Genomic DNA, 13,291 nt, shown 5'->3' with positions numbered 1-13,291 from the left:
CATGCCATTTTTAAATCCATAGCATCTCTATTTGGGTTAGTTGTATGATTTAGTTCATTGCTATGAATTCACTGCATTACTTGCACATCATTGTGTTAGAATATATTTAGCTTGTTAATGTTTATGCTTTTGATAGAATGTGACTTCAAACTGAACATCCCAGTGCACAAGACAAACATCAGAACAACGGTGAAATCAAATACAAGAAACAAGCATTATCATCATTTCCATTAATTCTGCCACAGCTGGGGGAAAATCCCAGCTGTGAACCGTCTGTTTAGGTGCAGTGTTAGATGGGAAGTGCCATTTCCAGGTAATGTCTCAGGCTCAGGGACTACCTGGTTGCAGATGCACTTCATTTGCAACTTTGACCACTGATTCAGCGCCGTGGGGGGTTTTAGGGATCTCAGCTGACTGAGGCTGGATGAAGGCAGGGAGTCTGGACAGGTCACCAGTCCATCACAGGACAAACATGAAGAGAAGCAGCAAACTGCACAATATTGAATTCAGATTTACACGTAATTCAGAAACACCGCTTAACTTGAAATCGAAAAACAACCACAAAAACTCCACACAGAAATACCCACGACCATACACTCATCAGACGTGAGATGAGTGACGATCTTTCCATCATCGTCCACAGAAACATTCACTCTATCACGAATAAACAAGGAATTTCCCGAAAGTCTACGAAGAAAAAGCCGAGCGCTCAGAGAGAGAGTTACTGTGCTGAGTTCAGGGTGTGACTGAATTTGAGGAAACATTCGGTGAGGATATTGTTTGGGACATTCTTTGGAAATTCGGGAGTATAGTATATCTAGTCGGCACTCCCTGATAAGTTTCGACAAAAAATGAATCACTATAAAGCTTGTTGGCCAAGAGCTGAGTCTGATTTAATGTTCAGTCAGAGTGATAAGTTGTTCAGGCACTGAAGAGGGAGAGTGTGTGAACAGGGACCGTGACAGTGGTTAACGACAGGGAAATCTGTGTTTCAGGGCTCAGAGCGCAAAAAACTTTTCCTTTGTTCCATTTTGCAGCCAAACTTCAACAGCAGTGTGCTGATTTGCTTTTAACACAGAAACCTGTTCAGTGAACGAGCTGCTGTTTTCTTCCTGCAGAAACTCTGTTAAATACATAACTCTGCTTCAAAGACACACACTGTTTGATAAGTGTGCTTATAACCTGCTCAGATTCAGGTCACCGAGGAACCAGCGATGAAGGAAAAAAAAAAAGACATCTTCTAAAAGCACCGAAAGCTGTGAGGGTGGCTCCCTGCTGGGACTCCGCCGCCACTGCGTCACCGTCTGCAGAGGAGTCACGGCGTTCTTACCTTCTCAAAGTCAATGGGGAACATCGGAGCCGAGCCTCTCAGAGAGGACGAAGCCAACTTCCCTTTCAGCTCCTCAAGCTGAGCTTTTTCTGCAGGAAGGACACAAAGACAGTGAAAACAGGACGAGCTGGACTCCAGCTGTCCTCACAGATCTGAATTATCTTTTAAACTTGAGAGGGGGAAGTTATTATCATAGTGAGAGGCGACTGTTCAGCTTGCTTGTCGGGACTTCATCATAAAACCTTTTCTGTCTTTTATTTGCAGTTTTTTTTAAACTAAACAACTAAAAGCATAAAAATAACACATTTTATTTGCAGGATCTTAGTAAATTAAGTCCTCTGAGTTCCAGGACAGTCAAGTAAGTTGAGTTGACCCCGTAACACACCGGGCACAGAAACCACCTCACCGGCCTCGCCGCTGTCATTTTTCTTGTCTTCCTCCATCTCCTGGTCGGTGACATGAATCTTCACAGAGGACTTGGGAGTGAAAGCTGGCACCCGAACCCCCTCTAAGGTTTTCCTGATGGAGGCGTGCTCTTTTGTCCCTTCGATCCCGTAGATCTGTCCGTACAAGTTAGCCGCTGCCACCACGTAATCCATATGAGTGGTCTGAAGGAGACATCCAAACAGGCTTTTAGAGTCATGAAGAGGAAGACGCTGTGTCTAAAAATACTGAACCTGTAAAATATCCATAAGCTATCACTGCAACCCTGAATTGGATTAGGCAGTTGAAGAGTAAAAGACTGTTGAAAAGAGGAGACGACTGAAGGAGATGAGGATAAATTAAGCAAAACTCCCATCACTGCACCCTCAGTTATATTGTAATTCATGCTGATTGCAGCCTTATTGTGTTTATTCTCACTCAACATCCTGAACGTGTGGATGAGGCCAGATATAGCAGGAATGTGGAGGTCATCACAAAGTAGTGCCGTGTCTTTCTGTCATTCGCGCCAACTGAGTGTATGTTACAGCATGAGGAACTGGGCCAGACATGACTCACTTTGCTGGGGTCAAAGGTCAGCGGGTGAGGACATCTCTTGGATCCAGACCAGAAGGGTAGACCGCTCGCGGTCACCTACAGAGAAACAGAAAGAAAAAAAAACAACCTTTATCACACTGATCAACAGCTGTAAAACCTTTAAAACAAACTGAGACTTTCTCAGTATCTGAAACATTTATTTGCCACAATTAGACTCAGTTTTGTGCGAAAAACACATGATATCCTGGAAATTAAAAAAAGTACAAAAAACAATAGTTACACATATATTAAAATAGTTCAACAGCTCATCTTTGGCACAACGCACCAGTAAATCACCTGATAAAACCTCAGTTGGTCGTTTAGTCCTCCAATAAAACCGACCTGCAGCTTTCCTGTCGCACACACAGACTAATATTGTTATCAGCTGAGTGCGGCCTACACAATTTGTGAGTCAGATAAAGAAACAAAGAGGCCTGAGAGCTTTGAAGTCACCAAATGGTCCATATGCCGAGAAAGGGAGAGTCTCCTACTGCTGGTGCCAGCTCTGACTGCAGGGGGCTTTAAAAGCAGCCAAAAGGCACCGATGATGTTCTCCCTTTCAGGATGAGGCTTCAGATGGCCGAGAAGCACAACGGGTGACGACAATGACAATGATTCCTCCATTCGGAGGCAGATGATACCTTTAGAAATGTTTATGGTGCTCTCCTATGATCCTTCTGTTCATAAATGAATTATGAATATATCTTATGAGAATGTAAAAAATGGAGACAAAAGGGTTTTTTATGCTGCTGTTTTTGTGACATCCTTTGTGTTAAACTTCTTTTACTGATTTGTGGTTTGTGTGCTGATTTGAATTCAATTATTAAAGTATCAAAATCCCTTTAAATAATTTATAATTTACTTCAATTACATGTCCAATCTGTCAGCAATTCAGCTGTCCAATTTCAGCTTTAAGGCTCACAAAGATGAAGCATCTATAGCCTAAACATGCTGCTACAATAGAATTTGGCCAAAGCTTATTAACACACCTACAACTGGCTGTCATATTTACTTCCACATTTGAGTCAGAAAAGCAGCTGTTTTGTTCACTGTGGTCGATCGCGTTGCGTGTGTTTTGCTATCTCAGTTTCTCTGTTGTCAACTGTCATAACGTCTGCGGTCAGGAATTATCAGGGGGAACGTAATGAGGGGAAGGAGAAGTGTGGACGGAAAAAAAGAGAACCTGCAACTCAAAAACAACAGCAACGGTTATGTGTCGTGTGCAATGACGATGACACAAAATATAAGGACGGAAACAAAAACACCAATGTGCGAGGAGTACGTACTTTCTGTAAATATTTAAGTCGTCATGAATGGATACATTTGGGCTGGAGGATTTTTCCAAACCCTGCAGGACATGTAATGATCTCAAATAGGCCTTGAAGTGAGAGTGGGGTCAGTGAGGGCTTGTTTGGGTTGACACTGATCCCCGTGTGTGTGACAGAAAGATGTGATATCACCCTGTCTGCATGCTTGCACAGATTATAATCCCCTCAGAGCCCCTTGGAGATATTTATCAGCAGCAGCTCTGCGTGATTCAGGTTTCAGACAGCGTTAAGAGCGGTCTCAGTGGAAAAATGCTGCAACAACACAAAAATGCAACACCACTGCTTCACTTCCCTGTTTAATTGATCGTCATGCAAACACCTCATACACAACAGTGCCCCTCTGTGCCCATAAACTTTAATTACAGTTTTCAAGTACATGGCTGCAGGGAGAGTTGGTAACGTTACCTCTTCGGGAGGGAAACAGTGCAGAAGCTGACGGATGTCGTTGTTGTACAGAGTCTCCCACTTGCAGCGTGCCCAGCTCACACAATCCTCCCAGCTCTGCGGACGCTGACCTCCAGCCTCCACGTCCACTAAGCTGCTCCAGACGCCTCCAAGAATCTCCAGGGCCTCAGCGTCTCCTTGCTCCAGAGTGCGCGTTACAAACACCGAATCCCTGCAGGAAACACAGCAGCAGTTCCTTTAAAGATTAAGGGGAAAACTATCGGAACCCAGAACATCACCACAGTGCGCAGAAACACAAGGAAAGAAAGGCCAATCACTGAATTCACCTAGAAATCTGTATTTACAAAGCACTTTTCAGATAGTAAAATTGAGCATGGAAGCTTTTTTGTTTCATTTCTTAACACTGTACACAATTTCAGTTGCCTTTGTTAGATGAAAAGCCCGTTATAAATAAAGTTTGATTTGATTTGAACAAAACAATAATAATGATAATTTTCTAAGAAATTGTTGCAGCTGGTGACAAAAAATAGATTAATGCAGGATAAGAAGCGTGTGCTGAAAACTCACTTGCTGTGAGCGATCCTGCTTTTGGAAAATCTTTCTGCATGCAGCCAACAGGGCAAACAGTGAAGACACAGCAGTACTGAGGCGTCAGTTCAATTTTGAAACTATGTTTTACTTGCAAAGTGAAAATGAAAGCTAAATCTCTTGCATTTAAGCACGGAAGACAATGACTAACCACATTTTTGTGTTTTGGAGTTACGTTTGTTGTGACTGAAGTTGAAATTTTTCAGAAATATGGGCAGGGGAAGTAAAGGGTTAGTACGTTTGTGATGTGCTCTATCAGTGAAACTTTAAATCCACAAGACTGGGTAGTTAGTGTGGCCAGGATCACTGTACAATAGTGAATAAACTGTGGAAACAAAACCCATCTGCCAGAATGTCACACCTCTGCAGGTCCGAACAGGAACATTTAGAGTCAAAGTTCTGCTTTGAGCAGAGAGGGTGGGACTGAAACAACACAAAACATGATTGTTTCTTTCCACAGCCTCATCACACATGACTTAAAATGAGCTGGACTATGACATGTAGCTGACCCCCGACCCCCCCCTCAGGGGAATGTCCACAGAGGTTTTCCATATTTGCGAAATAAACCACAAAGAAACGATGAGGAGCGTATTCCTGAATGCACACTCATGATATTGTCTCTTAACTTAAGAGTCATTTAAGAAACTTTTATAACTTTATCTTCTGTGTAAAGACTGAAGGAGCCGTTTACAGCGAGTGGGGGATTACCGTCAAGTCTCACCAAAGCAAACAGAGGGCTTCTGAAAAAAAATGGGCGGATTAGGAAGGCTCCACGACTCAAAGCTCAGACTCTGTTTGTACCTGGTGCTTCAAATCCATCACTGCTGATCTGTTGCTTCAGAAACAGTTCATCTTCATCTTTAGCATTTTTCTTCATAAAATATCTAAACTTAGATTTAAACGTATTTTTTCAGCTTTACAGTAACAAACCAGACAATGTCAAAGTCTTTTACTAAATCTAGTACATTTTCAGGTATTAGCTGAGTAACTTTATAACTCATTAGAAGTTTCTAAATCACATATCCTCTAATGCCTGGAGGGAACGTCTTTATTATAAGGAAAGACAGTGTTGGAGCGGAGTGGATACTTGGCATGACCGACTGTCATTTTTTTTCTGAGGGTTTATTGCTGAAAGCCACATGTTTTCCTGTTTATAAAACAGAATAATGAGCTTGAATCACTTCATTAGCTTTCGTAGGTTGACTGGAATGCTCTGTGAGAAACTGGGAAAGAGCAAGTTGAGCGACAACAGATTGGCACCAGAGTGGAGACTGGAGCTTCTCGCCTCTGGAGACAAGACTTGTTATGAATGTGAGGATAAACTGAGGAAGAATGAAATCTTTTCTTACCTCAGGTAGGAATTCACATTTTCTGGAGCGTTCTTAAACAGTCCTTCAAACTGGTCTCTGGCCCACTAAAACAAAATCGACAGAGGTGAGGTCAAAAGCTAAAATAAAGTTTCCATTTATTTGAAGGGTTATAGTTTCAGATTTTGAACAATTTAAACGATTTCTTGACAGCTAGAGGACTTACACTTCAAATTGTTTTCATTTCTACGTCACATTCACAGAAACAAATGCTTCAGATACAAACACAACTCTATACAAAACAAACCGCCTTTAAGATGAGGAAATATCAGATTCCAGTTTTGGGCCTTCCTGTGTGGAGTTTGTTTATTCTTCGTGGGTCTCCTACAGCTATTGCGGTTTCACATCTGTAGTCAGCTGGTCACCTTAAAACGCCTGTGTGAGTGAGTGTGTATGTGTGTGTGTGTCTCTCTCTGTCCTGAAAAGACTGTGCCCTGCCATCATCTGTTTCATCTGGAATGAACTGCAGCCCATCACGACTGTGGATTAACTGGTTAATGCAGAGAAGAAATGATGACTTTGATAGAAACGTGGAGGGTGAACTGCAATGTAGATGTGATGAGCTGTTACTCCAGATGAACTCCTCACACAACAACCGAGGTCAAGATCCGAGCCGACACTGTCTCACCTGCAGTGTGTGCTCGATGCGGTGAGGGAAGTTCTTGAGAGTGCAGAGCGGAATGTCGTTCCCGGCACTTGACTTGGCCGGTCCGTAGGACTCCGTCAGGTGAGGGACCACCGCCAGAGTGTGACCCTTGCTCCCAAGAGTGCCTCCCTCGAGCATGGGCCTCCGGTGTCGGACGCAGCGTTTATCAAGGTAGACCCCTGAACAGCAGAGAGAGGGACTCACCGTGTCTCAGAATATGCTTTGCTAATTTTTCAGTAATGAGGAATTTGTTTACTCTGAATTTGACTCACTGGCTTCCACGTTATCAAGGGCTGCAGCCACTCCGTCCAGACCCATGAAGAAGTTGTAGTCGTACACTCCTTCGCTGTCAGGGTCCAGGCGATTCTGATGAGCAGTGATTTTCATCTTGGGGTTCATCTCCTGCACGGCTTTGGCTGCAACTGCTGATTTGGATTTCTGTTTATGGAAAAGTCAAATAAGGGTTTGTTTAGGTTTGAGAAATAACATCTGTGTGCGAATGAGGCATAAAAATTGCCAATTACACATTTTAGATGATTATCTAGACCTGTTATTGGGTATTTCAACCAACTTTTTCTATAAATAAGTAGCAATAGAGGTAACAAATGAGCCTTCATCAGTTATTTACAGGCTGCTGTATGTTTCCTGACAATAAATCACAGTCAGGCCTCCGTTACACAGTAAAAATTTGCACTTGTAGAGCATCTGAACCATTGTTTGAACTGAAACACATTACATAAGTTGAAGCAATGATCGCTGTTTACTAAACAGCAAGAACAGCAATTTGATATGTTCCTAAGATAAACTACAAAGCCAAACAGTCACATGTGGTGTAGCGTGGCAGCCCTGCGCAGCCTGACATCTCCGGCTGTCACAGTAATTTCAGCCTCATTAGGAAACCCTTGGAGCTTTTCAATTAGCCAGCATAAACAACAACATAATGCAGAATTCTTCACAGCACTGAGGAGGAAGGAAGAGGAGAAGAAGAAGACGGACTTCCCATGTGCTGAACTGTGTGCTGTCTCACCTTAATGTCCTGAGACCTGAACAGGAACTGTCGGTTCAGATTGGATTTTTCTATGAAATCCATGTCTGTGACAGTGACGAGGCCCTCTTCTCCTGCACCGAGCCCGATGAGGGCAAAGTTCTTAAGAAGCTCGCAGCCAATTGCTCCAGCTCCAACCTTGCAAAGGAAGAGAGATCTGAATGTAAAAATGCGAAGGCAATGCAAATAAATAATGCTATTGCATGCAACTTTACTTCCAAATGCACAAACTGTTCAACGCAATGAGACGTGGTAAATCAGCAAACAACAGTTTCAAAGGGGGCAGAAAAAGGTGCGCTGCTGTTAGACGGGCCCCGTGCAGGCGGCCAGCGCTGCCAGGAAATGCCACCTGAATCACAGTCATTTCCTGCCGGTGCCATCATCAACACCAGACAAGATCAAAGACAAACACAGATGGAGCTCCTGCATAACAGAGCAGAGTGTGCCCTCTGTTGGACAAATGTCAAACCCGTCCTCACCAGGAAATACTTCTGCCTCTCCAGCTTCTCCTGGAACGCTGATCCAAACACGGCAACCTGCCCATCGTACCTCGTGCCTTTCTGTCAGAGAGAAAACAAACACCAGTTTTATCAGGTCCGAATCCTGATGACGTTTTGTTGTTTTTGTGGAGTTTTCATTTCATCATACCTCTAAAAATGCACTTTCTGTCTGCTGGTCCTTCCCTTCAGGAAGGCACTCAAATGCATCAAAATACAGCCACTGTTGAAGAGGTGTAAATTTCCCACTGCACGCCTGTAGGGGTGTTTAAAAGAGCACAAGTCAACACACAGCTGCTAAACACTTCAATTAAAATTGAAAAGATGTAATAGTTCAGGTACTGATTGTCTGCCCTTACCTTTATCACTTCCTGTGCAGCCACGCTCCCTATGAAAGCGTTCATTGGAGCCAAATCCCCTCGTGCCGTGCAGGACAGGTTTCGCACGGCAGCCTCATCCAGCTGCTCCAGCTGCGCCGCGGCATTCAGCTCTCTCACGATGGCAAGCAGGGAATCTGCGTCTGACTGCATCAAGAAATCACCAACAAGTGAGCGAGGGAAAAAAAGTGATGAAATGATCAGACAGCAGCACTAAAACAGACCTGGCACCACGAGCGAGGGAGTCTTTGTTCTTTCTTCACAAACTCATGGAGGGCTTGAAACGCCAAGTGCAGAGTCTGGTGGCGTGATATCTTTCCAAAGTCGGTCCATATCAGCAGCTCATGGTCGTTCAATGCTTCATGCAGTGGTTTCTGCAATACATATCACTAAATCAATGACAGGAAGACATTTCAAACGGATGGAAATTATATCTGAGACCACAATCATGCTTGATTGGTACTTACAAAATTGAGCGTGACGGGCTGTTTAACCTCAGTCGCAACTCCGCCGCGTTCATACTCAGAAAAGGCCGAAGTGTCGCAGATACTGAAGAAATATGGGCCTGTTGATTGGAGTTATATATTAAAGATAATAGAATAAAGAGTTCACGTCACATCTACTCAGAGAGCTTCCTTCAGCAGGATATATTGTGGTAGTGACTGTGGCTCATGGGCACTGAGGCTACGAACGGAATAGGTTACGGCAGTGTGAAACAGAAGGGATCATGATAAAGCAACACTAACCACCAACTTTGACCTCCACGGGTTTGAGGTTGTTGAGCTCTGTCATGCCTTGCACTTCGGAGAACACGACTTTGGCGCCATCCGTCAGTCCATGCTTTCGGTCATCGGTGCAGATCACCACTCCGGGGTTGTCCTGAAATCATTTCAGTCAAAGTCTTGTTGATGAGCTGTCATCGCGGTTTAAACCATGAATAAAGACAAAAGGTGTTTTTTTTTTTTTTTCTGTGTAAGGTCAGAGTTTTCTTCTAAGACACACTGAAATGAAGGATTTACAGAAGCCTCCACAGTTTACAAGAAATGAAAAATGCTATGTTATTTTTACTTTTACTTTTACTTACTCTTCAGTATCTTTCAGAACAACAAACTGAACAGGCCCAAAGTCTTTTATTCAAGTGTCTGTACTTCTTTTGTGGAGAATCTGAGTGCTTTCGTCAAGGAGGAAACACCTAACAGGTCAGTGGTATAAAGCAAATTGAAGGTTTTGACCTTTGAGATATGTTGTATCATCACCGACGCAGGCGCTTCTCCATCCTGATCGAGGACCTCGAACTTCTCGCCAAAGTCACAAAACAGCTGCCTGCACATAAACCACAGTGTTTTCACCTCTTTTGACACTGTGATGGATCTGACTCTAAATGGGTTGTCTTATGCACTTACCCACAGAGTCCCTTGGTGTCTGCTATGATGAGTTTAATTCCATGGGAGTGGCACAGTTCTCCAAATTGCTTCTGATCATCTAGGGAGGAGTCAGTGAGGACCACCACCTGGAAGACCACGGTTCAGTTCATCTCAGAAAACTCTCTCTCGATTGGCATTACACATTATTGGGACAAAACTAATTTAAAAAATCCCAATTTCAGTGAAAATCAACAAGACAGCCCGATGCATCTTTAAAGAAATACCTCAAACTGCAGAATAAGGTCTTTATTTAAGGGTCCGGTGTGGGCCGACACGTGCACGTGTGGGTTCAAGGCAATCAGCTGCTGGAGGGAACTCAAAGCCCGGTTCTGACCAACGTGAGACTCCTTCAGAAAGAACTGGAGGTGACATTAAATAACATGTTTATTAAACAATCTCAGTACAAGAATATCCCCACTTCACTGGCTGTGGAGAGTTTAACTTCACACTGTTTCAGCACATTTATGAAACACATAGAGAGGCCTCCATTATCTATCTATCAATAAAATCAAAATGTATATTTCTTTATATGACAACATCAAGATTTCCCTAAATTTGAGAGGATAAACTGTTTAAACAATGTCACTGACAACCACTGGAATAAGGAAATCAAAGAAGGAGCAGGAAATAGTTCACTGAGTAACTTTAACAATTACATAAGGACTTTAAGAGATAATGATGAATAATCACTTAGAATAAATATTGATTAAAAAAAGGAATTTGAATAAAGAATGACGAATAATCACTTTGCATAAATAAAGATAAACAATGACATTGAATACAGAATGAGGAAGTACCTGTGATGACAAGTCGCTCCACGTGGCCACACCTTGGTCCTGCACCGTGACGGACTTCACTCCGGACAGGATCACGTTTTTCGCCGTTTCCACCCCCAGACCCTTCATCCCTGCGATGAGGACGCTGGCCGAGCCCATCCTGTGCATGGCCTCGTGACCCAGGACATACCTGAGCAAGTGAAACAGTGAGTGTGTCAGGAAAAAAACACTTTAAATCACTCTTCCTCAACACGATCCAGGTGTTTTCTGGTCTACTCACAGCTGCCGGGAGTAAAATCCTTCATCGATTCCCTCAGATCCCGACATGTTGGGCTTTGACCAGAGGACCGGATTAAACAGCTGAGGGAACACAGCCGGCCAGAACCGAGAAGAAAGAGAAAGTAATCCGGCTGAGATGGTGACTGATTGAAAGACAGCATTTCACTTTCGTTTCAGATTAACAAGGCGTTAATCATTGAATGGACTCTTTGTTCTCATTTGGCCAGTAGAGGGCGACTCCAGACTGAGGATCACAACAACCGAGGAACACCCAGTTACACAGCTGGAGGAGCTTCTATCAAACTCTGGGTGCAAACTGTGTGACTCTCCAGTTTCCTTCTGATTACTACAGGTGCCACGGTGCCACCACCACCCAGGACCTCAGCTGGGAGCTGATCGTCTGCTCCAGCATCCAGAAGGCCATACAGAGGATGTATTTTCTGTTCAGTCTGATGAAACACTCCTCCACTGAGTCCTCCCTCACCTCCTCCATCACCGTGCATCCTCCTCCAATAACATCTTTTCTGATTCTGAAGGGATTAAGTTCAATTTTACACTGATATCTTATTAAGACACATCTTAGAAGTGAGTATAATGTCTAAAAGTAGGATACATGCTCTGAGAATGACAGCTCACACTTATGGGTCATAAACAACGCAAGAATTTCATTGCATCATGTCATCACAGAAAATGTCACTAATGCTGCAACATATTGTCAGAAAAGCCCCATCTGTTGAAATTCCATCCTTTATACATATTTCTTCAGATGAAATTGCTAAGATAAAGATAATGTTTTAAAAATAATTGACTATGAAAGTATGACTTTCACTTTATTTTTTCTTTAATTTCTGTCCATTTTCAAAACAAACATCTGCATATCGTTAAAGTATGATTCAAAATCTAATGAGCTGGTGTCATAAGTACATAATTATTATGCCTGGAAGGAACATTAACTTTTCCATGGTGACAGTAACAATGATACGCCTCAGTATTGCTTAATATCTTTGTCATTGGTTTCAACAGGTTCTGCCTGGTAAAGAGAATAGATATGATTCAACATTACGCATCAATTACAAGTTTTAAGAAGCAAGCCACCAACTTCACTGTGGTGTGTGAATGAGGAACACACTAACAGTAGAAAATACATTATGTGTTCATTACGTGTGTGTCTTATGTGTTCCACAATTTCAGAAAAATCAAAAACTGCCTTTTTGCATCTCTACTTGTTTCTTAACGAGTAAACAACTCAGTGTCTCAGTGTTTGTATAAAGTTTTGTTAATGTTGCCGGAACTCAAGGACTACACGTGGTGACCTTACCTTTGTTGTTTCTGGCTTTATTTTTAATCTCCACATCAATGAGGCCTCAGTGGACAAAATCCTTTCTGAGCAGCGTCTGTGCTGTCAAACATTTTGTTTTCTTCCTGGGATGATATCACAGCTCTTATAGGCCTTTTGAGTGTGTAATATTAGATTATGGGTCTTTGTGGCTCGGGGCACTAAAGTGTGAAGAGTCACACCAGAGTAGTCTGCGTTTGACTTGAACTTTGGATTCAGTGGTAGATGTTTAACTTTTGGATCTGTTGTGCCACATTATGACAACGATGGCATTTCTATCTGCACATTGGTGATGATTAATGCTGTTGCAGAGGTCAGTATCAAGAGTTTCTAGAAGTCTTTCACTTCTGCTTCGTGGTAAATCATGTGAGTATTGAGGTTTTATGAGAGTTGAGATAATCACTGCTGATATTTGAGCTGATTCTCCACTCTTTCCCTTCATTTCCTGGACATAACACAAAAGGTAATCAGTTTGGAAGGAGAACACATTCCTCTCATAACTTCCTGGCCGGAGAGGCCAACTTTTGAAAAGTACCTTCAGTCCTCATCTGAAAGCAATGCATTCTTGGCAAAAAGCCAAAAAAAGTATTTGCATTATTTTTTGTTCTTTACATAAGTAAATGTGAGACAGCGACACACACGAGTAGATAAGAGTTGTCTCTGCTGATAGGAGACAATTCTGGAAGGAAACGGACACGCTCAGATTTCGCAACTCTGTTAAACTTCCTCATTGCGGGCGCGGCTTGACAGGACGGCACCTCCACAGGGACCGCGGTGAAGCGGGAAAAACTGCGGAAACACTTCCGGTTAGTGAGCTACACAATAAATCCGGAGTCGGTTTGAGTCCTGCTATGGTTATATTGAGAGGCAGCTTTA

General features: G+C 42.9%; 1 protein-coding gene and 1 long non-coding RNA gene across 2 annotated transcripts in view; one reads left to right on the top strand and one right to left on the bottom strand.

Annotated features, from left to right (window-relative positions):
- uba7 (ubiquitin-like modifier activating enzyme 7) overlaps positions 1-11,238 on the bottom strand; it is a 29,139-nt gene extending 17,901 nt beyond the window's left edge. The window contains exons 1-19 of the mRNA XM_030092043.1: positions 11,081-11,238; positions 10,822-10,990; positions 10,249-10,383; positions 10,004-10,110; positions 9,833-9,923; positions 9,347-9,479; positions 9,068-9,165; positions 8,825-8,974; positions 8,583-8,747; positions 8,375-8,479; positions 8,206-8,286; positions 7,709-7,864; positions 6,954-7,119; positions 6,664-6,860; positions 6,018-6,082; positions 4,081-4,291; positions 2,330-2,404; positions 1,737-1,938; positions 1,331-1,419 (exon numbers count right to left, since the gene is read on the bottom strand). Of these exons, the coding sequence (XP_029947903.1) occupies positions 1,331-1,419; positions 1,737-1,938; positions 2,330-2,404; positions 4,081-4,291; positions 6,018-6,082; positions 6,664-6,860; positions 6,954-7,119; positions 7,709-7,864; positions 8,206-8,286; positions 8,375-8,479; positions 8,583-8,747; positions 8,825-8,974; positions 9,068-9,165; positions 9,347-9,479; positions 9,833-9,923; positions 10,004-10,110; positions 10,249-10,383; positions 10,822-10,990; positions 11,081-11,127 (2,442 nt within the window). The 5' untranslated portion in view covers positions 11,128-11,238. The remainder of the gene's footprint in view (positions 1-1,330; positions 1,420-1,736; positions 1,939-2,329; positions 2,405-4,080; positions 4,292-6,017; positions 6,083-6,663; positions 6,861-6,953; positions 7,120-7,708; positions 7,865-8,205; positions 8,287-8,374; positions 8,480-8,582; positions 8,748-8,824; positions 8,975-9,067; positions 9,166-9,346; positions 9,480-9,832; positions 9,924-10,003; positions 10,111-10,248; positions 10,384-10,821; positions 10,991-11,080) is intronic.
- On the top strand, positions 10,876-12,330 carry LOC115388778 (uncharacterized). Its single transcript, XR_003931516.1, has 3 exons — positions 10,876-11,006; positions 11,118-11,218; positions 11,310-12,330. It is a non-coding gene; the product is annotated as an uncharacterized LOC115388778 (long non-coding RNA).
- Positions 12,331-13,291: the final 961 nt, after the last annotated feature.

Source organism: Salarias fasciatus, chromosome 5, assembly GCF_902148845.1.
Source record: "Salarias fasciatus chromosome 5, fSalaFa1.1, whole genome shotgun sequence".
Classification (NCBI taxonomy): Eukaryota; Metazoa; Chordata; class Actinopteri; order Blenniiformes; family Blenniidae; genus Salarias; species Salarias fasciatus.
This window is presented reverse-complemented; position numbering and strand designations above follow the sequence as displayed.